The sequence below is a fragment of the Aspergillus fijiensis genome, assembly GCF_003184825.1.
Source record: "Aspergillus fijiensis CBS 313.89 unplaced genomic scaffold BO72scaffold_29, whole genome shotgun sequence".
Classification (NCBI taxonomy): Eukaryota; Fungi; Ascomycota; class Eurotiomycetes; order Eurotiales; family Aspergillaceae; genus Aspergillus; species Aspergillus fijiensis.
Window position 1 is genome coordinate 114,181 of NW_024469005.1, and position 27,096 is coordinate 141,276.

At 53.2% G+C, this 27,096-nt stretch overlaps 10 protein-coding genes across 10 annotated transcripts; 7 read left to right on the plus strand and 3 right to left on the minus strand.

Moving 5' to 3' along the window:
• Positions 1-759: 759 nt before the first annotated feature.
• Positions 760-4,371, plus strand: chsF (chitin synthase CHS3; the record flags this gene model as incomplete). The annotated part of the gene is made up of 2 exons (XM_040941379.1): positions 760-3,467; positions 3,534-4,371. The coding sequence occupies 2 exons, from the start codon at positions 760-762 to the stop codon at positions 4,369-4,371; spliced, it is 3,546 nt and encodes a 1,181-aa protein (XP_040800377.1).
• Positions 4,372-5,522: 1,151 nt separating this feature from the next.
• On the plus strand, positions 5,523-6,616 carry BO72DRAFT_132848 (uncharacterized protein). The gene is made up of 2 exons (XM_040939109.1): positions 5,523-5,636; positions 5,694-6,616. Coding segments are annotated over exons 1-2 (771 nt in total). The 5' UTR covers positions 5,523-5,634; the 3' UTR covers positions 6,463-6,616.
• Positions 6,617-6,670: 54 nt separating this feature from the next.
• BO72DRAFT_448883 (uncharacterized protein) lies at positions 6,671-7,497 on the plus strand. The gene has a single exon (XM_040944897.1). The coding sequence runs from the start codon at positions 6,950-6,952 to the stop codon at positions 7,490-7,492; it is 543 nt and encodes a 180-aa protein (XP_040800379.1). The 5' UTR covers positions 6,671-6,949; the 3' UTR covers positions 7,493-7,497.
• Positions 7,498-7,729: 232 nt separating this feature from the next.
• On the plus strand, positions 7,730-8,665 carry BO72DRAFT_486753 (uncharacterized protein; the record flags this gene model as incomplete). The annotated part of the gene is made up of 2 exons (XM_040947953.1): positions 7,730-7,760; positions 7,857-8,665. The coding sequence occupies 2 exons, from the start codon at positions 7,730-7,732 to the stop codon at positions 8,663-8,665; spliced, it is 840 nt and encodes a 279-aa protein (XP_040800380.1).
• Positions 8,666-10,267: 1,602 nt separating this feature from the next.
• BO72DRAFT_379988 (uncharacterized protein) lies at positions 10,268-12,036 on the minus strand (the record flags this gene model as incomplete). The annotated part of the gene is made up of 2 exons (XM_040941366.1): positions 10,268-11,472; positions 11,529-12,036. 2 exons carry the CDS (start codon positions 12,034-12,036, stop codon positions 10,268-10,270), a joined length of 1,713 nt encoding a protein of 570 aa, XP_040800381.1.
• A 12-nt stretch (positions 12,037-12,048) lies between these two features.
• Positions 12,049-14,208, minus strand: BO72DRAFT_342871 (glycoside hydrolase; the record flags this gene model as incomplete). The annotated part of the gene is made up of 1 exon (XM_040940634.1): positions 12,049-14,208. A coding segment is annotated over one exon (2,160 nt), but the record flags the coding sequence as incomplete, so codon positions are not given.
• A 2,191-nt stretch (positions 14,209-16,399) lies between these two features.
• On the plus strand, positions 16,400-17,527 carry BO72DRAFT_430912 (uncharacterized protein; the record flags this gene model as incomplete). Its single annotated transcript, XM_040943117.1, has 2 exons — positions 16,400-16,856; positions 16,951-17,527. Exons 1-2 carry the CDS (start codon positions 16,429-16,431, stop codon positions 17,525-17,527), a joined length of 1,005 nt encoding a protein of 334 aa, XP_040800383.1. The 5' UTR covers positions 16,400-16,428.
• Positions 17,528-19,122: 1,595 nt separating this feature from the next.
• On the minus strand, positions 19,123-22,197 carry BO72DRAFT_469278 (glycoside hydrolase family 71 protein; the record flags this gene model as incomplete). Its single annotated transcript, XM_040946950.1, has 1 exon — positions 19,123-22,197. The coding sequence occupies one exon, from the start codon at positions 22,195-22,197 to the stop codon at positions 19,123-19,125; it is 3,075 nt and encodes a 1,024-aa protein (XP_040800384.1).
• A 1,052-nt stretch (positions 22,198-23,249) lies between these two features.
• BO72DRAFT_379886 (uncharacterized protein) lies at positions 23,250-24,023 on the plus strand (the record flags this gene model as incomplete). The annotated part of the gene is made up of 1 exon (XM_040941360.1): positions 23,250-24,023. One exon carries the CDS (start codon positions 23,250-23,252, stop codon positions 24,021-24,023), a length of 774 nt encoding a protein of 257 aa, XP_040800385.1.
• A 439-nt stretch (positions 24,024-24,462) lies between these two features.
• On the plus strand, positions 24,463-26,034 carry BO72DRAFT_430915 (uncharacterized protein; the record flags this gene model as incomplete). Its single annotated transcript, XM_040943118.1, has 1 exon — positions 24,463-26,034. The coding sequence occupies one exon, from the start codon at positions 24,463-24,465 to the stop codon at positions 26,032-26,034; it is 1,572 nt and encodes a 523-aa protein (XP_040800386.1).
• Between the last annotated feature and the right edge of the window lie 1,062 nt (positions 26,035-27,096).

Here is a 27,096-nt window from a genome sequence, read left to right on the forward strand (position 1 = left end):
GCTTGGCAACGATAAGAAACGGGTCCCCCGTGATCTTCTGGCGCAACGTGGGAAAGAGACCCGGCGTAATTATCAATATTTGGATACGGACGGTACCTTTGGCTGAACAATCTTGGGTTCCCGTATTTTCATTTTCTCTGCTAGCCTCTAAGTTATCTAGCCTACAGGGACTACCACCGCTAGTTGCTGGTTACTCCGCACTATCGCCCGCAGCGCCGTGGTTTCACCCATCTCTCCTTTCCTTTTCCACCACTTGCTCTTCATCCATTGCGTTCGCTCGCTCATCTCGCTGGTCTGCTCCAGTCGCTCGTTCCTTGGCAGCAAAAATTCCGCCTGTTGCATCCGCGCTCGCTTTCTGTGCTGGAATCTCTTCCTCTTTCTCCACATTCATTCCTGGCTTACTTGTCCACGGAGGATTTCCTGGCATCCAACCACGGAGCTGCCAGCAGCTGTTGCGCGCATCGTCTGCATTTCCGGCGAGAAGTGTCTCCTGCCTACCTAAAGGCGAAATTCGGACCAGGTTGTTGCAAGGCCGTTCCTCACACCTGTTGTTTATGCTGAGGTGAAGGTGGGTGAGGTCTTTCCTTGATGCTATCTTATCACTCTCCCCCAACTGTCCGCATTTCACATGCAAACCACGCGCAAAATCAACATCTCGAATTCTACCTTGTTCGCATACACTCAAAGAAATATCCTGCGCCTTTGCGACCGGTGGCGATGAATCACTAATCCGAATTGAAATTTCCAGGCATCAGGGCCATGTCCTTACCTCAGCGTCCGGGGAAGGCTTCCCCGCGACGAGAAGAAACATTTGACTCGTATCGCGAATCTTCCCGGAGGCGCCACCGTACCCGCGAGTCGACAGGTCACCATGATCCCGAAGACAGCTCCCCGTCGGGACATCGCCATCACCGGCACCATCGCTCACGCAGCTCCAGGAGACGAAGCGATGCGGATGTGGAGAGGGGCGACTGGGGGACAGACTCGAGGAATCGAAAGAGCTTCGTGAAACCGGAACGCACCCGAGTGGACCAGAACCATCCTCATTACCACTATCGCCAGAAGTCGCAGAACATGCCGACCTACCCGTCCCAGACCGGGGACGAGCCCATGATGGGTCGCGAGCAGGAAGCGGACACAAATAGCTCGCGAAGCTCGGAATCGAAAGGGAAGACAGGTGTATACGTCACTCAGGGAAATGTCAATCAGCCGATGGAAAGGGCCCCCAAGAAACGTCGTATCAAGAAGAGAAGATCATCTCGCAGAATCAAGAAGAGGGCTGCTGCAGCAGAAAAAGAACGCCAGAAGGCGCTGGAGCAGGTCCGGCCACCCAGTCCCTGGACCACGTATTGCGCCATCATCACCTTTTGGGCCCCCGATTTCATCCTGAGGTGCTTCGGCATGCCGCAGAAGGCCCAGAGAAGCGCCTGGCGGGAGAAGATTGGGTTGATCAGTATCATCTTGCTGATTGGGGCATTCGTCGGTTTCCTCACCTTCGGTTTCACGGCCACCGTTTGCGGCACTCCCCCGACTCGGCTTAGGGTCAATGAAGTCAGTAGTAGCTACATGATCTTCCACGGTCAGGCATACGACTTGTCGCACTCGACGCACCCCGCGGCTGCGGGCATTCCGGCTGGGACTAACGTGCTTTGGGATCTATCGCATAAATACGGAGGCCAAGACGGTAGCTTCTTCTTTCAGGAGGTCAACGGGGAGTGCAAGGGCTTGATCACTCTTGCCGATGGATCTGATGTGCCGACAAATTCAGATGGCGACCTTGCGTGGTACTTCCCGTGTCATGCGTTCAACCAGGACGGTTCGTCCGAGCCGAACACGACGGAGTCTTACTACCTCGGCTGGGCCTGCCACACTTCCGGTTCGGCTCGTAAGTCGTTCTATAACTTGAAAAGCTCCGGTGACGTGTATTACACGTGGGAAGACACCAAGAATAAGAGCAGGAATCTTGCCGTCTACTCTGGCAATGTCTTGGATTTGGATCTTCTACGGTGGTTTGACACAACGCAAGTCAAATATCCGAAGAAATTTGATGAGCTTCGCGAGAACTCGGCCGTGCGCGGGGTCGATCTCACGTACTATCTGCAGACTGGCGAGGAGAAAAAGATCGGCAAGTGTTTGTCTCAGATCATCAAGGTCGGCAGCATCGACACCGACACGGTTGGCTGCATTGCTTCCAAGGTGGTGCTTTACGTATCACTGATCTTCATCCTCTCGATTGTTGTGGTGAAATTTATCTTTGCTTTGCTTTTCCAGTGGTTCCTGGCCAAGCAGTACGCCCCGGCTCGGACTAGCATGGCGGCTGACTCCAAAACGCGGAACCAGCAAATTGAGGACTGGTCGAATGATATTTACCGCCCAGGACCACGAGTCGCAGACCCGACTATGCTGGAGCGGCCCGGTAAGAGGGCCAGCTTCTTGCCCACCACGTCTCGCTTCTCCAGTCCATACACCGTGAGTAACGGGGGCAAGCAGAAATATCAATATGTGACGATGGCCAGTCAGAATTCGACAACCCGCTTGGTACCCGGTGGGAGCAACTCCGTATACAGGCAGAACTACAACGAAAGCGGAGGTAGTTTGACGGCTGACGGTTCGCGCCATGCCAACTCAGCGAGTCGATCTAGCTTGGCACTTCAGGACTCTCGGTATTCAACTGCAATGCCGGAATCGGAGTCTGCTGGATTAGGTGGCTTCGTCCATGAAGCGGTCATTCCTCAGCCCCCTCCCGAGTGGCAGCCGTATGGTTTCCCCTTGGCTCATTCTTTATGTCTGGTGACTTGTTACTCGGAAGGTGAAGAGGGTATTCGCTCCACGCTGGACTCAATTGCCATGACCGACTATCCGAACAGCCACAAAACCATTATCGTGATCTGTGATGGAATGATTAAGGGTAAAGGCGAGGAGTTTTCCACCCCAGAGATTGTTCTGCGCATGATGCGTGATCCGATCGTCCCGATGGACGAGGTCCAGCCCTTCTCTTATGTTGCCGTAGCCACCGGATCCAAGCGGCACAACATGGCCAAGGTCTACGCCGGCTTCTACGACTACGGCGTAAACTCGATCATTCCCGAGGAAAAGCAGCAGCGCGTGCCCATGATGATCGTCGTGAAATGTGGGACACCGGCGGAAGCTACCCAGTCCAAACCCGGTAACCGCGGTAAGAGAGATAGTCAGATCATTTTGATGTCTTTCTTGCAGAAGGTAATGTTCGATGAACGGATGACGGAGCTGGAGTTTGAGATGTTCAATGGGCTTTGGCTGGTGACCGGAATTCCGCCGGACTTCTACGAGGTTCTTCTGTGTGTCGATGCAGACACCAAGGTGTTTCCGGACAGTCTGACGCACATGATCTCGGCGATGGTGAAAGATCCGGATGTTATGGGACTGTGTGGCGAGACGAAGATTGCCAACAAGACCGACAGTTGGGTGACGATGATTCAGGTGTTCGAGTATGCTTCTCTTCTTTTACTTACTTCTCTGTTCTTATTGTGGGCCCAAACTAACCAACCATCTAGATACTTTGTGTCTCATCACCAGGCCAAGTCATTCGAATCTGTCTTTGGTGGTGTGACCTGTCTTCCAGGATGTTTCTCGATGTATCGTATCAAAGCGCCCAAGGGCGGGCAAAACTACTGGGTTCCGATTCTCGCCAACCCGGATGTGGTCGAACACTACTCAGAGAACGTCGTGGACACACTCCATAAGAAGAACCTGCTTCTTCTGGGTGAGGACCGCTATTTGTCGACACTCATGCTCCGAACCTTTCCCAAGCGCAAGCAGATCTTCGTGCCGCAGGCCGTGTGCAAGACCCAGGTGCCGGACAAGTTCATGGTGCTACTCTCTCAGCGCCGGCGATGGATCAACAGTACCGTGCACAATCTGATGGAGTTGGTGTTGGTGCGCGACCTCTGCGGTACCTTCTGTTTCAGCATGCAATTCGTCATTTTCATCGAGTTGGTGGGCACGCTCGTGCTGCCCGCCGCCATCGCCTTCACCTTTTACGTTGTGATCAACTCGATTGTCCACCGACCCGTCCAGGTGTTGCCCTTGGTTCTGTTAGCTTTGATCCTGGGACTACCAGGTGTGTTAGTGGTGGTGACCGCCCACAGGATGGTTTACGTGCTGTGGATGTTGATCTACCTGCTGTCGCTGCCCGTGTGGAACTTCGTGCTGCCGACGTACTCGTATTGGAAGTTTGACGATTTCAGCTGGGGTGACACGCGGCAGACGGCGGGCGGCAAAGACAAGGGCCACGAGGCGGGCGAGGGCGAGTTTGACAGCAGTCAGATTACGATGAAACGGTGGCGGGATTTCGAGAAAGGTGCGTTCAAGAGCATGGCTTGCCTAACCTAATCGCTTCTTCCGCCCTTCTCATTTCTTTCTTTAATACTTGCATTGAACCTGTACTAACATTGATTCCGAATAGACCGTCGCCTCCGCATGCAAATGCAAGCCAGCTATCCTCCCTACCACCCCCAGCATAATCCATACTCTGGGTAAATTAGTCGATGCGTGTTCGAGACAATTGTTTATTATATTGTACAGTTTTGCTTTGTGTTTTTGTGTTGGGGGAAGACGGTAACTCCCTCGGAATAATGCGCAAGCGAAGTTCACTTCTATTTCTTGGATATAATCTTGATGTGGCAGATGGTCATCGAGCCGAACGGGGTAGTGGACATAGCAGGGTAATGAGAGGGGAAAGCGGCAGCAAGATCTTGTGGGATGAGCTTGGTTTGGGGTTGTAACTATATATCGTGTCCTACCCAGTCCTGACGATTTATGAACTCGAGTTTTGCTTTCTTGTTTTGTCTTTTTCTAGTATTCTTCGACTGGCTGGTAGGTGTAGCTCAGCTGACTACGAGGGTGTACAGTTGTCATTATCTTGAAGTGCTCACGCATACAGATACCTATTACACAAACCGAGTTGATCCTGCTTGGTTCGCCCTTGATGTCTCCAAATCAACCCGCTACTACATTCTCTCAGACCTCCAGCTACGACCGTAGATTTCTCACAAGAGGGCAAGAGGACCTACTCCGCCTAGTCATGACCTGGCAGTTACTTCCCTTCACCCGGCGGTTCCTTCCCAACCTCCCCTTCCGTCCACTTCTCTCCTTCAAAGACCAAAAGCCAACCAACCCTGCAATCATCGATGTCTGGAGAAACCATAAAACTCACCTGGCCCATCCGTTCCTTCAAAGCTCGCTGCACGGACGCGCATCATCCGATGTGGAGGACGTGCTGGGTTGAGATAACGACAACGAATTACCTTCCTCGAAATCATCGATGAGGCGTGGCACGAGATCTTCGGCCCGGATAGGAAGAGAAGCGACCCAACCCCCCCCCGAGCCCCGGTATTGAGGAGCACCTGCTAGTCTCACACAGGGAGGCATGGCTTGTCCCTTATACTTGTGCGATTACGCGATCGGATATCATTGTGTTTGAGCGCGGGGTTTCCGACTGCTTCGTCCTAGAGATCCTGCGGTAGAGCCGCATGACGCGAAGCGACCCATTTCACAAAGGCTCTCCATTCTGCTGCTTCCGATAAATGATGGTACTTTTCACGCCTCGATGTTAAGAACGAGGTCGAATTAATATTGAAGCAAAGGGCAAGTAAAATGTATGGGTGTCCTCAGCTTATCGTGCTGCATGTAGACCAATTGACTAATGGTGGTAGGTTTCTGTGGGTCCATCTATCACTGGAATATTTGCGCAGGATTAAAGCAAAAGAGCCCGATACATTTGTCGCCAAGTTAAAGGCTGTGCCTCCCGACACCAAAGGCCTCTATTCTATACTCTTAGCCACCATTTCGAAGGACCAGGACCCCGAAGGGCAAGAACAAATCCGACTGATACTGACACTCCTCGTATATGGTTTGCATAAAGAGTTGTCCGAAGTTCCGGGTTTTCTCTCTGCTGTCAACTACAAACCTGGGAAGCAATGGTCAAATCTCACTGCCCGAGATGTTCTGGATTCATGCCCTACGATTGTTGAGCTAACCTCCTCATCACCTCAGAAGTTTCGATTGATTCATTTTTCAGTTAAGGAATTCATTCAAACATTAGCAGAGTACAGTCCCGAGACCGCGCATGCTCGCATGGCCGCACATTGCATGTCTTATCTCAATGATCACCAGCCCTCTAGCCTATGGATACGAACCCCTTCTGCCCCCACCTCCTGGTGGTTGGACAAAAGCAAGAATACCTTTGACGCGTACGCCTCAAGATCATGGCTTGTTCATTGTGCTCAGGCTGGAAAGCTAAGACAAGAAGCACCTCTTGCAAGACACTTGCAAGGTTTCTGGTCCGCCGAAAACGAGTTTAGGGAGTTTCCTTTTGACAGACGGGTCAAAAGCTTTACCCTGCGGTATCGCAAGTCTCTTTCGCAATTGATCGACGGCGGATACAACGCCCTAGTCGTGGATTCGAAGCCAACTCTCTTCTAACTAGCCTGTCGGTATGACTTCAGAGAGGTCATTGAAGCACTCTTGTCTCGGGGATGGGACATCAACCGACCTGTGGTGACGCAAACCGGGCTTTCCTTTGCATGTGGCGCAAGTCACTTTGAGCTCGCATCTTACCTGATCGGATGTGGCGCGAGTATTACTAAGTCCGCGCTGATATCTGCCATTGAGTTCGGGCAACCGAGGGTTCTGCAGTTAGTGCTCAGTCAGGCTGGGTCAGAGGATATACAGACTGCTATAGAGACAGTTCTGGTCGATCGAGAGCCAGCTTCCCTGTCACGCGAAAATTACCAACAAATAGGCATCTTGGCCGACCAATTCGCAGGCTTTAAATAGTCCAAGAAGATCCAAAAACACATGTTCCGTCATGGGCCCAAACTTGTCAACATGCTTATAGCATCCAAAGCCACATTACGTGTCACTGAGAGGACTCTCCGACACCTTTTCCACTTCAGTGAGACCCTCCAAGATGTCGAACAATTTGTCGCGAGCGTGCTGCCGTTTGACAGCCACTTCGTGGCCTCTCAGCCATTTTGGAGTGCACCAGAACACTACTCGTCTTCCAGGATGCTCGAGAGGTCTTTCGGTATACACTAGTAATGAATCCGCTGGACTTGTCGACGGTAATATCAGAAAGGCCGTTCGAGCGGCTCTGGGCAATTCTCGTCATCAGGCGCTGTTCACGGAGCTCCTCTTCAGATCAAATGCAGCCTTAAGGGTTTCCAACGACGTGGTTCTTTGGGCCACCCAGGTTTTTGTTCCAGCTGAATTCGACCTTATCGAAATTTTACTTGCTTACGATTCCACTCCTCGCCAATTCTCTCTCACGGACCTGGAGAGGATCCTTACATCAGGCTGTAGTCGCCAGCATTTGGCGTCATTAGTGTCAAGCGACCCCAACCTTAAGCTTGACCAACATACACTTACCATGGCCGTACATGCTGCATCATTGAGCGATGCGGATGCGAAAATGCTCCTTGACCGTACAGCACATATGACTTTAACCATGTAATTGATGCACGCAGTTCAGTCAGCGGCGGCCGATTGGGCAGTTTATCAGGTGGTGACCACCAATACATCCGAGCAGATCACAGACGAGATCTTGAAGTCCGCCCTGGCGATCCGGCGTTCCTTTCAGTTGGTGACCAAGCGAAAGCTGTCTGCTGAGCCGAAAGTCCGGCGGGACCACGAGTGGAAACATATGTCTTTAACCGTGCGTGGACTCCTGAGCAGAGCGCCCGATGACTTAATGCTGTCTCCAGAGACTGTGGAGCTGGTCTGTGAGTCGCCGGACTGGGTGCTCCAACGGGTGCTGCAGCGTTGGCCCGGAGCCCCTTTGTCCGGCCATGCCTTGTGGCTTGCACTGAGAGACTTAGGGCGATCACGAGTCCTCTTGAGGGAGCGTCCTTCCATCGAGCTCCCCGCCGCGCTGCTATCTTCCATCTGCGACGGTTTCGGGCCCGCAAATCTCGAGGGGATTTTCCGCGAGATTCTCACGCTTCGACCAAACACCGTCATCCCGGAAAATGTTCTCCTCTCGCTAACGGGCCCGGACTGGGACGATGACAAGCTGGCCACATTCCAGCTTCTTCTCACGCATGAGCCCCAGGTCCCAGGGACGGAGCGCGTACTGGAACAAGTCGTCGCCCTGGGATTCCGCTCTATCCACCTGCTCCAGTCCATTCTCCATGCTCGACCATCACTTCGATTCAAACCATCCGTGATCTGCCAGATTGCCTACTACAGGAATTCTGCGCTTGGTCCCGAGGAGTACGGAAAGATCATGCGTGAGGCCTTAGCACGATCCAAGGGCTTTCCTTTGGGCGAGAGTGAGATGCTTGCGATCATAGACGGGTGCTGGCCCGACAGTCTCGGGACCATATTGTCGGAGAGACGGAACGCAGTGGCCACGGAACGAGTCATTGCGCACCTCGTAGGCCACCGGACTCCAAACTGGGACTGTGGTGCCAACGTTCCGGCCTTCGATTTGTTGTTGGATCAGGCGGGCGTGTCCGAGGCTAGACGTCCGGAATGGGAACTTCGCTTTCCGGATCTAGGAGGCCAGTGCCACCATCCACAGGGTGAAGTCTCCGCTCCCGCCGGCTCCTCTAGGATTGATTCCTTGTTCAGGAACGAGTCTGATGATGAGGATGAGGATGATGATAAAAGCGAGAGCTCAGTGTAGCTTAGATAGTGGGAACCGCTACCGCCATACCGGAAGCCCGAGCACTTTTTCAACAAGCTGAGTATATTGAGAACGGTCCAAAAGATTGTCCTTACGTAGTCAAGAAGCTCAAAGGGGCAGAGAGACCTCCGAGGCTCGGACAGTACGGTATCTGATGGTCACCTGCTATGTCGCCCACTCGTGGGCCTGTGGTTGAAAAAACATCTACCACGAGCCTAGAGACAGACCATGAGAAAGAAGCGAGTCTCGAAGACAAACGGATCCAATCGAAGGATTATCGCCGGCTCCACTGGCGCAGGGCATTGGTGTTAGGAATTCAGATCTCTTTCATTTTCAATCCCGGCTGCAACAAGACTGCTTTCTTTTTCCCTTTTTCTCTTCAAGGCTCGATACCGATGCACTAACTAGTAGCCCAGTTGTTAGATATCGGTGTTATCCACTGAGGGGGCTTCATTACATCTTTTCAAAAGCCAGAAAACACCGCGATTGGCAGCAAGCGCCGCAGACGCTGATCAAAATATACTCAGGGATAGCAGCACGTGGTCCTGCAGCTGCATCCACCCCCACTTGCCAATAGAATAAGAGAGTCTATCACTGTTACGGTCTAGCTTATCTTTTATGCGAAGACAAGTGCCAAGGCTCTAGGGCATATACCATAGGGAAGCATAATCGCGCTCCCCACGACCAAAAGTCGAAGAATGGGTAGTCAATGCAAGAGCCCTACACATGCAACCCTTCAACAGTAGTAGGGCAGGACTCGAGTGATCATCTCTTACCATCTCCAGCTAGACTTCAATTCATCAAGAACCAGGAAGTACAGTGGCATCTTAGTAGTCCTGTGGGGTCCCCGCACGATGCTGAGGACTTGTGCCCCGTCCAACAAAATGCAATACGCCGATCTACTCCGACATTTTGGAATTCGTCGTAGCGAGAAGGCCCCTCTTGCCTAAAGGGCCAGAGAACTACAGGACGCTACTTAAATTAGGTGGGTACTGTCAGCGTTCCCGAGTAACCCGGGCTACACCGTGGACGATCCAGCAATTCACCGAGCGAGTTAGTTCACACACGCAGATGGGCCCAGTTGGCTCTATTAGCAAAGAACCGCCGAGGATCCGAGAAGTCGTTCCGTCTTTCCCGTCCTTGAGATTTCATCGGTGTCGATATAATCACGCCTTCGGGAGGTATGTGGTTGGTTCCGGAATAGAGCGCTCGATCCGTGGGATATAGATATCTACCCCTCAGATAGAAATCACTAACTCCCAACACAATCCTCGTTATGACGAACTGGTCGGTCCATTCCCAATGTAGCGTTTATAGCAGAGATCCACAGTATACAGATCAACTTCAAGTGGAGATACAGTTGTCGAATCCTTCCTTGGAAATCGTGATCATACTAGTCTTCTGATTCTGAATGGAGTGGGGACTGATGAACACTTCACGAGGAATATGGGATAGTAGTAGATTGTATACACAATGCTATTATTGATTATGAGTTAAACATATCAAGGTAGATAAACTTTTGGTCCAACCTCCTCCAACAAGCGGGGGGACAACCCCGAGTCTTCCGCTCAGCATACATGCTGTACACCCGAGGGAGCTGGCTTACACCTCCGAGCACTCCCTCCCCGAGGCATTGCACTCGCAGAAGTCCCGGACAAACACATCGGCCAGGTTGCTCGGCATCCAGGTGACGCCCAGCTCGGCGGTCTTGGCGGTGGTGTTGCGGTCCCACACGAGACAGGGCGAGGAGAGGAAGTTGTTGATGGTGGGTTCATCCGAGGTCTCCACCGTAAAGACGGGCAGGTTGAAGAAGCAGGTGGGCACGGTGGACGAGGCGGTGAGGACGTCAATATCGACGACGCCGCTGTAGGTGCCCGTGGTGTTCTGGCAGGTGTAGGAGTTGGAATACAGGGTCTCGAGGTCGACGCCGTAGGTGTCGGTCAGCTTGGTCAGGTCGTCGCTGCTGATCGGGTCGGTCATGATCTGCTTGACCAGCTCCCACCCGGCGCCGGGGTACTCGAGGGTGTAGCAGTAGTCGCCGATGACAGTGCCACTGGAGACCGAGGCGCACTTGCTCGTCGAGTACGCTCCCTTCAGGATGTAGTAATTAGCCGAAACTAGCGCGGTGCCCACCAAGTACTGGCGTAGATAGCTGTTGAAGGTATTCTCGATGTCAGACGCCTGCGTGCCGGTGAGCTCGAACATGTACCGCCCATTGAGAAAATTGGCGACCTCGAAGGTGTAGTCGCCCGTGCGCAAGTCTGAGGGCCAAGAAGAGATGTCGCCCGTCTCAAAGAGCGCGATCAGCGTATCCTTCACGCTCTGGTACATGCCACTGTAAACAGTCTGCACCGCCGCCTCCAGCGTGGTTGTCTCCGCGTCTGTGGCGTCGGCGCTGGAGACGTCGGAACCCGCCAGCGAGAAGATCCCACTCAGCGTCCCGATCATCGTTGTGTCCGCTTCCGCGTCCAGCCCCGGGATAGCGCTCCCCACAATGCCCATGACCCCGCCGACATTGGTGAGAATTGTCGCCCAGTCGGGTACCGTGGCCCCCGATTTGACCGGGAAGTCGTCCACGATGGCGTCGATACTCAGCGTCTCGTTCTGCGTGGCAAAGTCGAACAGCGACCCGAGCTCGGTAATATACTGGTATGCATTAGCCACGACGTACTCGGCCCAGTACTCTGCCGACACGTTATAGTCTGAGCAGAAACCCGTTGGGAAGGGACATTCTCCGTCGGGGTAAAGATCACACTGGGTGGCCCCCGCTCCCGTACTCATGAACATCTTGCGAGTCCATTCAGTCGCTGCATAAGAGGGTTAGCAATAACTTCGCTCCATGAAGGGAGGCAATAACACATACGCGACTTCAAACTATCCTCCACTAGCCAATTAACATACGCAGCTACCCCTCGTTCTTCACTGGCTTGCAGGCCGCTCTCATCACCCGAACTGGGGTCAGAGCAAGTCTGGTTCGTGGCAATGAACTCGGTCTCATCATCGTCTACCTCGGCCTTGAGCTCGACGAGGTAATCGCCAAAGGCCGTAGCGTCGGTAGGCGAAGTGATAAAGGACTCGAGATCGATTGCCCACTCGGTCGTACCACCCATGTTCAAACCCTGGTAGTAGGTGGTCCGGGTGCTCTTGGTGGTATTGGTCATGTATCCGACCCACTGGGTCTCGTTGTAGACGATGATGTCAGAATCACTGCCACTGTCGAAGAGAACCTGCACGGTGGGATTGGTGGCAATTATCTCGTTAATCTCGGCGTTGGCGATGTAGCCCGCAGTCTGAGTGCAGCGGCCTGGCGTGGCCCCCGAGTCCGGGCCCACGTAGGTGCACTCCGGACCGGTGCAGTTCGCTGTAGTCATCTCGAAGGACCGGCCGTAACTGCTCACTCCGACCATCAACTTGTTGGAGTCCGCCCCGGCTTTGGTCACCATGGACAGGGCATAAGTGGTCTCCGTCAGGTTCACGTGCGAGCGCAGGCAGTTGCCGTCCGCGCAGCCATCATCGGCAGAAGTGTTTCCGTAATCCCACTGCCCGTGGAGATCATACGTCATGTACACAATGAAATCGACGATATCGTTGATATCGGCAACGGGGAAGCCACGAAGATACCAGTACGAGGCGGGCATCGCGATGGACAGGGTCTTGTCCGTGCCAATAGCCGACCGGACTTCCTTCAGGAATGCCACATAGTTCGTACCATCCTCGTCGCTACCGGCGGGGATGCCCGGGATATCAGGCTCACCAGGATACTCCCAGTCAAAGTCCACCCCGTCAATGCCATACTGAGACACAAAGTCTCCGATATTCTGTGCTAAGAGAGCGCGGTTCGTGGACGTCACGCCCTCTCGGAAGATCGTGTACGTGTCGCTGGAGGTAGAGAAATCCCACCCTCCGAAGGAGACGACTTTCTTGACATCCGTAAGATTGAGGAACTGTTCAAACTGGTCGGTTTGATTAATGCTGATGGAATAGTCGGAGTTAATGGTTCCAAAGGCGAAGATAATGTGAGTATACTTGCTGGTGTCAATCATGCTGGCATCCATGGTGAGACAGCTGCGCTCGACGTTGAAGGATTCGAAGTACCCAATTGCAAAGAACTCGTCGGGAGCCGTGGAGTTATTGACAATATCAAGGCCACAGTTCGAGATGCATCCATTCGTGTCGGCTTCCGCAGTACCTGGAGCGCCCGTGGTGGACTCTGTGATAGTACAGAACTCCGGGGTGGTGCCACACTCGCCCCAGACATCACAACAAGCGTTGAGCGAGCAGGGATTCAGCGTCGCCCACTCGTCATAGTCGGTGCCATTGGCCGTAGTACCAGGAACCTGGGGACCGCAGGTGGCGCCCGTCACTGGGGCGGGGAAGGGAGGATCCCCGCTACTCAGACAGATGTTCTCGCCCGCCTGGAGGTCATCACATCCCAGCCATCCCCAGGTGTGATTGTTGAATGAGTCGATATCATCGACGGTCAGGCTGTTCGATGCAGCAATCGTGGAGCACGAGTCACCCGACTCCACCAGGTACGTGTAACAGGTGCCATTACTGTATGGCTGGGGCGAATAGTCTGGTAGGTCTCCCGAGGAACAGCACACGTACTGACCAACTGCCAGGGTGGAGCAAAGGTCGGAAGCGGTGTTGTAGTCGTAGAATTCCGTGGAAGTGATGCCGCATTCTGTCACCAGGCTCGTACAGGAATCGCCCGAAACCACCTGCACGGTGGAGCAGGTATCGTCGCGAGCAGCGAGCGTCGCGGAGTTGGAGCGGAGCGGAGCAACAGTGGCCAGCGTCGCGGTCAAGTCAGTGTTGGAGTCAAACGAGTCAAACCCCGTGACACAGCCTGCCTCGCTCCACGTCTTCACCAGTTGCTGCACCGCAGGAAGGTCTCCATCCAGACTGATGGCCAGTCCAACCATATAGTTGGCGGTAGACCCACAGGACTGCAGAGCCATTTGGTTAAATGACCCCTCGGAGGAAAGAGAGGAACGCATCAACCCCGCTAAGGTAGCAGCGGTGGTAGAAGGGTCATATCGGCCCCCGATATAGAGTCCAATCACCGCCTGCCCGGAGTACGCAAACATGAAGTTTCTGTCCGTGTCAGATACCATGTAAGCTTCCAGATCAGTCAGGGCCTTCTGAAGCTGGTCGTCGGCCGAGTCGACGGCAGATCCCCAAGTACCCAACTCAAAGTTCACAGAAGACGTAGTCGAAGTAGAATTTACCGCAACTACGGCTCTCTTCGCTACAGAAGAGGTAGAAGTATCCTCCTCTTCCGTGGTGCAGGCGTAGATGGTTGAGTGGGTCTGGGAATCATTCAATGGGTTGTAAAGAGCGAAGTCGAGCAACATGGGCTGGCTGCAAGTAGCGACTCGACTGACGGAATGGTAGGGAATCCATTTAAAAGGATTGGTGCTCAAAGAGCAGGCCTTCGGACAAGAAGTGGTGCTTGCTGTAGCTGTTCCGGCAAGGGCGCCGGCTGCCAATAAGGCAGGCACATACATGACGATCTTGAGATATGAAAGAATGAATAAAGGAACGAGTTAGATTTGAACAAAGAGCATGATGAGGTTGTAAAGAAAGTCTGGTAAAGAAAATGAAATAAAGGTGAGAAAGAAAGAATGACTGAAGGTAGAGACAAATGAGTGACTGAAAGATGAATTGCTGTGAAAGACTCAAGGATTGACAGAGCAGTCCCCTTTATATACACCAAGACTCGCTAAGACGTTTTCTAGTCTGCTCTCACGACATCGAACTATTGCACTCTAGGGGATGCCTATACTACCAGTGAGTACTTTTGCACGAAAATGTCTAGTCTACTGCGAACTATGTGGGCACGAACAATGTAAAACTAAGCTCCCTTGGCCTTAGTATAGAACGCACTCGAAAAACAGTGGTCCTCTGGGGCCCATTAGGCGCAGGCTCATCATGTGCTGCTGGCTTTGAGGTACAGTAAGTAAGAAACAAGCATTGGTATTCAATTTCATATTGTGGAAGGCTCTTCTCTGGCATAAAAAGTAGACGCGGCGAGATTAGAGCATCTATGTGGTATACATGAGACGACATTCACTTCGCCCTGCATTTTCGAATCTCACCATATTGACAGAAAGTGGGTTCGATACAAAGAGCTCCGGCGATACTCTACTAGGGTAGTATCTTCTCGATATCAAGACCGAGATCGGCATACGAAAAGTGTCGTGGTGGAGAAAGGTGAAGGGGAAAGAGGCAATTCGGAGATTGCGGACCCATCTGATGGAAGTGAATTGGTAGACAGAATCAGGTACCGAGTGAAATAGAAAAGGCATTCAGCAAAATGAATGGTACCCTATTCCTTAGTCGATAGATCGGTGGTAATTATACTATCACAGTAAATAAGCGAGCCCTACGGCTGCAATACCTTAACCTTAAGGTCCGGAGCTAACCCGAGTGGGAACTTTCCTCCTAGCTAAAATGATCTGCCGATTGATTGCCTGATCTAGTTAAGAGGCGTACGTCAGCCTCAAGTTTCTATCCGGCTGTTCCGCTCTGAGATCGATCTTGCGAATCTCTGCAGGGTTCATGCACCACCATCGCAGGAATCAGGGGACTCAGGGACCCGACAGGGTCCTTGTTGCCTCACTCGCATCAAAATACCACGAGTTGCTGATGACTATCACTCTCGAAATATCGGATGCCTGGGTTCAGCACCTCTACTTCCACACGACCGTGAGACCCGAGGTTCACAGGAGCGGCCATGCTAAGCATCGCGCAGCTTCTGGCCATAGAAGGAATTTCCGAGGTGAATCTGCTAGGGGTTAGTCTCACTAGCTCGTCAGGCCAGGATCGGTCTAAGAGGAATTCCAATTCTATTAAGTAACTTCGTGTGGGACTACTGTCATTCATCGCTGGCATTGGCGAAAGCTTGTGGCGGAAATTCTGCGGTCGATCTGAGACATTCAGCAGGATCTCGCGATCTGTTGAATCTAATGTAGACATCAAATAGCTTATAATGCGGTATGTGAGACCTTTGCATAGCCATGCAGCGATGAGTTTGGAAGCAAGGCTCAAGGGTTGGAATCTTCAGACCCTTCTTCCGGTCCCTGAATCATAACAAAGGAGCCTCAGGGGTCAGAATCGACAAGGCCTTGAGATTAGGTAACTGGTAACGACTCGGGAATTTTGATTGGGTGTTGGGTGGGTGTCAACGGGGCCATCCGATATCGGCTCTGATTTCTGTTTCCGGATGTGGTCACGGTCGAAGTAGACAGTTTTCTTTTGACCGCAGTAATAGGAACAATCCATTGAAAATCCGCCAACTTCGGATTACTCCATTGGACCACTGCAGGCTAATTCGTGACGAGGTAATGCTAAACCAATTAGATTAAGGGACGGACATCTGACATGCAAATAGACATAAACCGGCTCAACCCTTCCTCTGGCTTTCGGGCGTGCTCTGAATTCAGTCAATTGGATAGTCTCCGCAACACATTTGATCAAGTTCGGGTGACAGTATAATATAGGTCATAGATGTGATTCTCAGACAATAGATAATTTATAATAGTTATGCCAATACTAGAAGTCAATAATACGGAGTCACCGAGCCCTTCTCGGGTAAATAGCCGAGACCAAGCACTAAACGGCAAGGCTTGGTTCATGGCTAAGCTACCACAGAAGTTTAAGACCCCACTAGCCCAAGCACTGCTTGGCTACAGAAGGAGAAATACCTTATAATTGACTCAAGGCCCAAATTGCCCAGTGGCCTCCACAAGGGAGGCACAATGCGTGTCTCTGTATCAGCTCAGGCTGTGATCTTCAGCCTCGCCTTTCCCTTCCTCACCACCGCTGCGGATGATGCAAGCTACAATGCTTCCCTGCCCTTCCGGCCCAACAACGTGACGCTTCTTCACGATCCGTACTACTGGGTGGGCTCGTACTACAATGGGACTACCGAGTTGAAATTGACGCCCTTTACGGGCCTAGCTGCGAACGACAGCACCCAGTGCCCGTTGCTCGCCAATACTACGACCACCGTACAATATGACACGATCCTCGCCTTGACTGAGCCAAGCATATTGAACAATAGCAGCGATCCCGTGAATGCCTTCCTCATGCTCTGGGACCCTAGCTTCGACTTTTCTACAATCACTAGCTTTGGCGAGCCCCTGGTGGATCTTCTCTCCTTACAATGGAGCTATGTTTCGTCCCAGTTCGTCGCTTTCCCTATCCCCGAGTGACTCTGTTACTCGCCCTTACTACAAAATTTTGAATCACAGAGGGCTGACTAGAGGGGCGGGGGGTAGACCCACGTATCGTGACGACAAGGACGGCGAAGATTGGTTCTATTGGGAACTGAACAAAACTACTCAGAGCCCACCATATCGTCTCTCAAGCACCATCAATACATATTACGACGGCTCGGGAGCTCTCAGAGCCAACATGACCAACTGCACCACCACAGAGATAGTTCCCTGGTACATTGAACCCGGTCCCTGGGCCCAGGACAATGACGGCATCTACCAGCCTGAGTGGCCAGCTATGACGGTTAGTCTGGAGTTCGACGGCGAGACGGCAAACTACACTATCCGCGGGTACTTTGAGAGCCATCGAACCTACGGCAAAGACGAGGATCGATTCTACGGGGACCCAGCCGAGGGGCAGTTCACGCTGCGCTTCGCGGGCGTCCTGGATGCCTACCATTCGGACATCCTGGCCAACGACACCGTCACCCCTACCTGGCTGCGCACGGTCGGGTTCAACAACAACTCACTGAATATTGGGTACACGGGGGCTGCAGGGAGGACCATGTCCGCCGGGTCGTCGGTGGCAGCGGCTTTCGCCGCATTGGTCCTGACGCAAGTGGTGCAGCTCCTCCTTTAATTGATCTCCTTTCTCGCGTTCCTTCCTTCCCCTTCATGGCGTCCTAGAGCTAGATTATTGCGCAGATCCGAGGAAAACCCGCGTTTTCCTGGTGTACAATTCTATGATTTGATAATTTCTTGGGAGCCGAAGACCGGATGAACTATGCTTCGGTTTGACAGAATAGGACTAACAAAGCTGCGCTATGCACACAAAGACTGCGTAACACCAAAGGGCATTTGGGGCACATTACCCAGGCGTACCACACACATGCAATGAAAGGGGTTGCTGTGGCAGTCACCATCCTTGACTAGAGGAGAACAAAACTCTTCCTAGCCAAACTAGAAGAAGTGCATATAGAAGCGTTGGGGTGGGTGAAATTAACCCTCGTTAGGGCTCTCGACTTGTGGAAATCCAGAACTTCCATATTTGGCTTCATCCATGAGTCCAGCACTACTGACTGCGGAGACTAGACCCGATTTCGACAGGTTGCACTTCAGCCAGGGAGCTTTGTGGTATCTATCTAGCATACTTTCGCTTGTGGACTGTGGGCCACAATTTTCTGAGGAAGTAGAGGAGCTGAGCTCAGGGTCGGGGTCATCGGAAATCCATGGTATTTGGCCGCAGAGCAAGTGGTATGTATATATACCAAGGATTCATAACTCAATCTGGTCCCCGGGAGCCAGCTCCCCGGTCCCTGGGCCCCTTACCTGAGTCCCCGAACCCTTTCCAAGCCCTGAGTCCACTTGCAAGATTTGCGGGTCCAGGGCGGAACAGCCGGAGAAAGAGAGAGAGAGAGCTTCGGAAGCTGACGAACGCCTCTTATCTCAACTGGGTCAGGCAATCGATCTGTCGTCCGAATCTAGGAGTAGATTCCCTATTCGAGTACTCAGCTCCGGACCTGATAAAGAATAGTTATAGGATTATCTAGCACCGCAATCGCTAGTGGTACTGTACTAGGCAACTGACTTAAGTCATATATCATCAAACCACCTGAGCATGGATCATGGATGTCTGACTTTTTTGCTTGTTACGTACTTGTCTACCAGCTCACCTTCTTCAACAAGCAAGTTTGATGGATCCTGAATCTCCTCATCCCCACCTCCCATTCCCTCCCGTTCACCCCGACCTCGCACAAAGACGCTGACCGGTCTCAATGATCCAAGCCGGATACGACCAGACCACCTTTGGAGGCTCTGCCGCCACTATTACTATATCCTTCCGTATTTCCGCAATTCTGGCGGCAGTGAAAATCATTCATTCCTTGAGACCTCGAGAATTTGAGCGATAGGGATGGCCCAAAATTATGGAAAGGATTTAGAAAACTACCCCATCACCTATCCTATCGTTTCTTGAAGTTTTTCTTTTGCAGGCGGGAGGGAGGATTTCTGTTTTATTTCTTTTTTGAATAATTTCTACCGCACCGCCCGCATATCATTACCACTCTACTACAAGCGAATTCCGTCTCGCTGTGGTGAGGAAAAGAGATAGATGAATCATGTTTGTATCATGACTTTTGACGGATTGGTATACCCTATCGTGAGAGGCTTCCAGCCTGATACCTCCGACGCCGCACACAAGCGCCGGATTTGGGTTTTCTTTCTTTCTGTCTTGCCTTATGCCGCCACACAGTCCTTGACCATATTCTCGACCTGAGTGTTCTTCTCCTGAAAGACCGGGCCAAAGGCCTCGATGGTCTCGTCGGAGATGTCGCGCCGCGCGGCCGCCATGGAGGCGTATTCGTCGGCGGAGCGCTGGCCGACCAGCAGAAGGGTGCTCAGGATGGTCATGACGTCGTTGTTGGGGTCCTCGACGATCTCGTAGATGCTGTCGGCGACGATGGCGGCGTCGCCGACGACGGCCACGATCTCGGCGACGTCGGCCAGGGCGTCGCTGACGGCGTCGAGCTCGCCCAGGAAGGGGACGACCAGGAAGATGGCGCCGAGGATCTCCTCGATCATCTCGCGGTGCTCCCAGGCCTTCTCCTCCTTGCCGACGGTGACGACCTCCTGCATGGAGCTGACGGCCTGGAGGAGCAGCACGACGGCCAGCGAGACGCTCTGCACGATGTCGTCGCTGAAGCCGGGCCAGGCGCCGACCAGCGTCTGCAGCTGCGCCGCCAGGATGTTCTCGCGCAGGCCGTCCAGGTGGGGCAGCGCCTGCGCCACGACGGTGCGCGGGTCCGTGATGTTCACCTGCGCCGCCTTCCGCGGCAGCCCGTAGAAGTTGTCCGTCCACGCCACGCAGTCCGGGTTCAGGTGGCCCACGCAGATGTTGTAGTCGGCGTGGCTGCCGTCGTACCGCACCCAGCTCGGCTGGATGCCGTAGTCGGCCAGCAGCCACAGCTCGAACGCCGTGGTGTTGCGCGGCTCGAAGTAGACGTTGTACGACGCGTGCCCGTCCGTCGCGGCCAGGTTGGGGCACTGCGCCGCCGTCCCGTTCTTGCCTTCTACCTCGATGATGCAGTCGAAGTAGGCCAGGCCCGGCCCCGCCGGGTCCCACTCCATCGCGCTGGCCAGGGAGCTCGTGATGTTGTTCTCCACGTACCGCTTGTAGTACTTCAGCGTCTCGTTGTAGTCGTTGTGAGTCAGGATGTCGGTGTAGTTGGCGACCACCACGTCGATCATGTTGTCGAGCACATCGAGCATGTAGTACGGGATGCATTCGTCCGCCATATTGGCTGATTGGAGGTTGAGGTCGGCCATGGTCGAGATGGTGAGGTTGAAGTCGCACGGCGACGTGACTTCGCACCAGGCCCGTGGGTCGTCGTCGACGCAGGAGAGTTGATCGTCCTCTGACCAAGGATCCCCCACCTCACACTCGTCGTAGCATTTGCCTCGCTCGCACGCAAAGTCGCACAGCCCATAGTCGTCCAGTCCGGAGGTCAGATGAGCGGTGACGCTGGCGTTGACCACCGCGAACAGGTTCAGGTCACCCGTAGCGGTGCAGTTGCAAGCGTGGATCGGGCAGAAGCCGTGGGCACAGCCGAAGCCGCAGAGATTGACAAAGTCCCCAGTGCCCTCACCGGCGGTGCAGGCCGGGGGTGCGAAGTCCGAAACTGTGGGGACAGTGAGGGCCACCTCCACGGTCCCGCACGCCGTGCTCGGGCAGTAGCTGTGGTTGCAGTCGAAGGAACACAGCCCGCTGTAGCTGGCATCTTCGCCGGCAATCGGGTAGCCCTGAACGCCCGTGTCCTCGGGCACCGTAGGCGCCGGCCCAAGCTTCGAACACACACAGGCGGTGATCGGACAGTAACCCCAAGAACACGCCTGCTCACAGAGGCCCAGGAAGTTCCCATCGCCCCAGCCTTCTACACAGGTTTCATCACCCAACGAGTAGGCCGGAGTCACGCTGATGGTGTCGGCGGACATGGCGCTCCCGACCCAGGCGTTCCAATTCTCTACCCCGGAGCTGGCCGCACACCCAGCAGAGATTGACTGTCCCTGGAGTGTGGCAATCGTGGTGCCCCCACGGCTGATGGTGATGGTCACGGCGCCTGAGTGTCCGGTGAATGACACACTGCCATGGTAGATGCCCACATTGCCACTGGGCGTCGAGGTCCACGAGGCCCCCAGATCGGCGCCGCCCACCGAGACCGAGACCTCCGCGTCCGAGCCCAGCAGGGCGGAATAGAAGATCTTATCCTGCACGATCTCATAGGGCCAATACTCGGCCTGGAGCTGACTGGCCGTGTTCCCGGTCGTCCCGCCATCGGAGACACAGGCTCCAGCCTCGTTCAGCCGGTACCAACCGGTGAGGCCTTCCTGGGTGATAGTCGATATGTTACTCTTATACGTCTCAATCACATAGGGCAGGAATGCGCGCCAGCCGTCATGCGGCATGTCGAGGGCATAATTGTACGGGGCCAGCCCAACGTCGAAGGCAGTGTATGTCTGATTCGCCAAGGGGTCATCGGCTGATTTGATGGGACCGATATAGTGCGACTCCCCGAAATCGTTCCAGGAAATGATTTCGATGAACTCGGGGTTCACGAACAGGGCCTGGGTCCAACGGTCAAACCACATGTCATCGCCCCGCCAGAGCCAGTTCTTGTCGTATCCCGGCATATTGGTGAAGAACCACGGTGAAACCGGCATCATGTATGGCTTGCCCTCAAGGTAGTTGATGTAGGATGCATCCGTGTAGGTGTCCATTTCGGCCGGGCCATTGGGCCACGCAGCCCAGCTGAACAGCGCATCCGCTACCCCGTCCGCCTGAGCCATTGCCTCCATGGCTCCGAGGGAGGACCAGTCAGGAGCAAAGAAGCACCCAGTTTCCTCCTTGATTTCGACCCAGTCGGCCGCATTGGCTGGCCCCTCGAAGGTAGAAATAAAGATTTGCGAGTTGTAGTGGTAGTAGGCAGTGGACAAGCCATAGCTATTGATGAAGTCAAGCACGTCGTCCTTGGCCCAGGGCCCGTTGCCGGCGTAATCGAAAGAAAAGAAGAGGGAGAACCCCACATTCTCGGCCGCCAAAAAGGCGTTCGCCACTGAGTCGGTGTTTACAGACTGCGCCGCGGCGATGTTCAAGGCAAAAGCATCAATGCGAGCCTCGACGGCCAAGGTCATCTCGGACTCCCAGTCTGCCACACTGTAGCCTTCGGTATTGGATACCTGCATTTCAGTTAGAAAGCCCAGTCGGATGATTTCTTTGAAGGAGGTTAGGAAACGGGTATCAATGCACGTTACCATAAAATGGGCGAATACAGCCCGTGCATGAACATGATGAAATAGAAAGAGGGAGGAAAATGACAGAATGAGTCTGCAGGGAGATGAAAATAAGGGAAAGACTGGCATAGTAAGGAGTGGAAAGGCGTCAAAGACCGCCAAAGACAAGACGGAAATTAATTGAATGAATGAATGCTACACTGACAAATATGAATGGCCGAAGACTGAGAGCAGTGACTGCGCTGCTTTTATTTTTTCCAAGAGCCGCCCGCCCCCCCTCTGTCTCCCCCACACACACTAGGGTGGGCAGTAGTCAAGAATACAAATGATTCTTGTCTACCAGTATCACTTATCATGGGCGCTATTGAAACAAAAAGTAAACTTCTACGGGGTCCAATATAGCGCATCTGGTTCCGAGGCTGGCCACATTGGGGGATCCATATCAGAAATTAGACGCAGCATTGCGCAAATAGATAGTATCGCTTATTGATTTATTGACATTCTCTGGTCGATACCACTCGTACCAAGAGCTCCGACTTAGAACCCATACTTCAAAGTTCCGTAGTCACTAGTGTTTATGAAATAATCAGTCCTGGTTACTAGTTCATGACTCTCCTCGTGGGAAGTATCCGAAAACCCGAAAAATTAGCCCTAGCGTCCACTACATCCCCACCAGGGATAGTCCGAACATGCTACCTCGCAGGTTTACTAGTGGTAACGGTCCTTGCCTATGTGTATAGAAGAGTAGTATCGCGTATGAAACTCGTGGGTACTGTCCACTCATACTCCACGGAGGCATACTAAGCTATAGTAGCACTGCATGTGCATTTTCCCAACTTGGCTGCACTCCGGCGCTAATATCATAGACAGAGAGAGATAGAGAGAAGAAGGGGGAGGAAGAGAGTGAAGGAGACAAGGCTCGATCGAAGTAGTATGGATTTATCGTTCAAACAAGAGCCGAGGGCTCAAAATAATAAGAATGGCAAGCCTCTGCTGAGGATGTGCGGTTCTATCTATCTATGTTCCTGTCTATCCTCGTCGTCCTTCTGACTTCTTGCCTATCCACTTCCACCACTATGAGGCTCTTTTCCGTCTTTCTCTATTTTCTTTGCTGTGCCACGGAAGGCAAGGCGGCCGACACGGCTGGCATCTTCGAAACCCTGTTCTACTATTATGCCTACCGCATCGAGTTGAGCGCATTTCCAGACCAGGGAGACAGGATGATTGCCTGGGGATGCGTGCCCACCACCGGCACTGTGTGTACTTTCTATGAATTTGTGCAGGCTGTCAGGGATCCAGGAACGACCGCCATCGATATCGATGCCGCGAACACAATCCTGCCTCCAGTGGAAGACGCGGATACGACTTTCGCCGACATGAGATTCGTGGGTACATATGAGCTAGCGAGTCTCTACAGAGATGCTGGCAGGTTAAACCATGTCAAACTGCTGGGCACCATCACCAATCGCGTTCAACAAGCGCGTGAGCAGATCACCGTCGACTCGGAACTTCTCTCAAATGCAAAGAAGGGATTGGAGCTCGCACAAGCCATGCGGTGGACAGAGAACCTGGTCAAAACCCAAGCGTCCTTTCACGAAAGGTATCCGGGTGTCACCCTCTACGAGACCGAAGAAAAGCTAGACAGTGTCACCATCAAGGTCATCGACTGGGTCAAAACAGCCGAGGTTCAAGCCTCGCGAAGTAACTCGAAGGCGACAGCCCTCCAGACCAGGTACAAGAAGTGGGGAAGCACCACGCCAGGCTCGGAATACAGGCACCATCAGAATATACTGCGTGCTTTTACAATGAACCGAAATGTCCTCAATGCGGTTCCCAGCTGTCGCGCCTAGATTGGCTAGCACTTTTGTGGTTTTGGGATGGATTATGGTTTAATACATCATCATAACACATACCCGGGACTTTGTACGGCAGGAAAACACATGTACCAGGAGAAGTGTCTTTCTTATTTTTTATTTGATTCTGCGAAGAATATTCGGCTGCCTGCCCCTATTTGCAGTTCTTCATTCACACTAAACTAGAAGTTTTAGCCGTGTCAACGGCGCCAGCCCCACCTTCTCGTACCTGTTTTTGCTGGCTTCCTTTGAAATTTGGGACTTTCTTCTTGTTTCCGAGACTAGTACTCGATTTATATACTAAACTTTTGTATGATACATGTTAAGTTACTCAGCACCTCGAATCTAAGTTGGTACATAATTGCTGGGGATTCGGCAACTTGTTAAGTGCGTTTTTCCTTGTGTTAAAACTTTCTAGTCCAATACTGTTGACACGATGCTCGTCCCATTCCCTGGCGAGATTGTTTTCCAGGTGGTATCTTCCCTGAATACCAAGGATCTTTCTCAGATGGTACTCGTATCAAAAGACTACTATTCATTTTTCATCCCCGTTCTCTATGACCAAGTAATCCTTCCTCTCAATGCTTATTGGGACGACGGATACAGACTCGTGGGGGGGAGCCACAAGAATCCCGTGCGGCGATTCTGCCAGGCGATGATCGAAAATCCACGCCTCGCGCCCTTGATCCGGTCCTTGACTCTGTACCCAAGTCATTGTGAGAAGTGGAGGACGCGTGCTGCACTCCCGGCCGTGCCGGAGGCGAAACTTCGCGCGTTGATGCTGCCGTACGGCGATGCCAAACGCAAGCATCGCCGCAAGTACCGCGCATGGCGCAGAGATCTCCGGCCTGATCAAGAACGACAAGACATGTACCATGAGCCCTGGAACTACGAAGATGCCTGGCTGGCATTGCTGTTAGTCCAGGTCCGAAATCTCGAGAGGTTAGCCATTCGACTGCCGGAGGAACACATGCAGTTCGAATTCGAACACATCCCCCTGACGCAGGGATACACCACGCACTTTGACCGCGTGATCCACTGGGCGAGAAACCCGGCGCTCGGGATCCTCCCGCGGCTCTCGCACGTCTCCCTCCGCGACGGACCGGCATGGTGGGATGAAGGCGCCACCAACGCCGTGCCCCTGAGGCGATTGCTGACCTACCTACGCATCCCATCTCTCCGCAGCCTCTACATCCGCAACCCCTGTGACAGCTCCCTGCCCCGTCAACTGCTCCGGGAACAGATACCAATACTGTCCTCACTCACGCACATCGACCTGCAGGGGCCGTCAGATTCCCTCTCGAACCTCCCCCAATTTCTCGAATGGTGCCCAAACCTCGAGTCGTTCGCCGTGGAGATGGATCGAAACTGGACCCGGCGTGGCTGGGTGGATGTCTCGAAGCTCTACCGTCCGCTCCAAAGGTCGCGAGCCTCCCTTCGCCATCTCCACGTGGCCTTCACTGGCGTGGCGCGCGAGGTAGAGCAGGACGCGGAGAGTCCCCGGCCGACCTTCTGTGGCGATCTCTCGGGATTTGCGAATCTTCACGCGGTGCATATGCGATGGAGCAGCCTGCTGCCTTTCCACAGCAACCGCGCGCTGGAGCCCGCGAAACCCCTTCGAGCCCTCTTGCCGCCCTCATTACAGCACCTATACATTGAAGATTGCCTCGTGCAGGCCTCGTGGGCGCTGGCGAGTGAGCTCGAGGACTTACTCCGATTTCGCCGTGAGGAGGGCGGGCTGCCAGCCCTGCAACGCCTCTTCTGTCAATTTGTCCCCAAGGAGCGCCATCACAACCGAGAGGTGGCGGCATCATCAACGAAGCAGGAGGCTCCGGAGCCGGACCCTGCCTGGGAAGTCCGACTGCGTGGGATGCAGGAGGGATTCAGGGCGCTGGGGGTGTCTCTACGAGTGATCGGACGCGGAGCAAGCGTGTCCTTTCCTCCGGACCGAGCGCTGAGGCACAAATGGCCCATGAGCGAAAATGGCGAATACTGGGACGACGATTAAAATTACTAGCTGTTTAGTAGGATTACGGTCACATGGGGGGAATGAGAAGGAGTCAGTTTGTCGTGTTTTCCCGGAATTAGAAACAGAACTTTCGATTTGCTAGCACCCTGATTTCAAATCTGTACTTATCGACCGATATTTCTTCGCACCAACCCATGGTACATTGCTTCAGAGTACCCGGAACTGCACTCAAGCTCCATAAAAGGGGTAGAGAGAGGAGGAATATCTTCTCAGGCACTTGGAGTGTGAAAATTCTGGCTCTTTCAAGCACTAAACACGCAAAGACTAACGCCGAAGGCAGTGGGGCAGGTGGGGGTGCTCACATTTCACAAGCCTTTCTGACAGGGTCTTGTCCGTTCTTGGCTACTGGGAACACTAGGTCTGTGACTATTTATCTTAGGACATTAACGGCTCCATTGCGAAATCCACTATGAGTACCCTTCCGATCTCGTATCTAGAATGTACTATCTTGTTGCCCTCGCAATCCGACCGGATCGACTGGTCCCTTAAAATCCCTTGTCCCATCAACCTCCGCTCTGGCCTGGAAAACATCCAAGACCCTGAGATCCGATTCGAAGGTTACGACTTCGTAGATTAATTCTCCTTATCTCGCTACCGGACCGACGCATAGGAACTATTGAAAAGCTAGTCCCTTTTCAACGGTGGTAGACCCCCACCCACAACTTAGCCCTAAGTAATGGAGTAAAGGCAACCACGAAACCGCTTCATGCTTCCAATATTTTTCACACCAGTATCCAATATATTGGTATTTTGTCTCCACAGCCGGCTTAATCTTTTCCCAGAGAATTCTCTAGCGGAAGGGACTGCCGAATGATGGAGAGTCCGTGCTATGAACCTGGCGCCGTAGTCCGAAATGAGACTTTCAGCCCGGTGCTACAGTCGAGGGAAAAAAAAAACAGCTTGTATCTATCTAGTCTACATGGTAATGTGCGCATATTCGAGGTCTGAATGGATAATCAATCCAACCTTGCGCAAGGATGCAAAAGGGGTGAGATGAGGAACAGAAGTCAACCGTGACAGATACAGCAGACCCGATGCCCC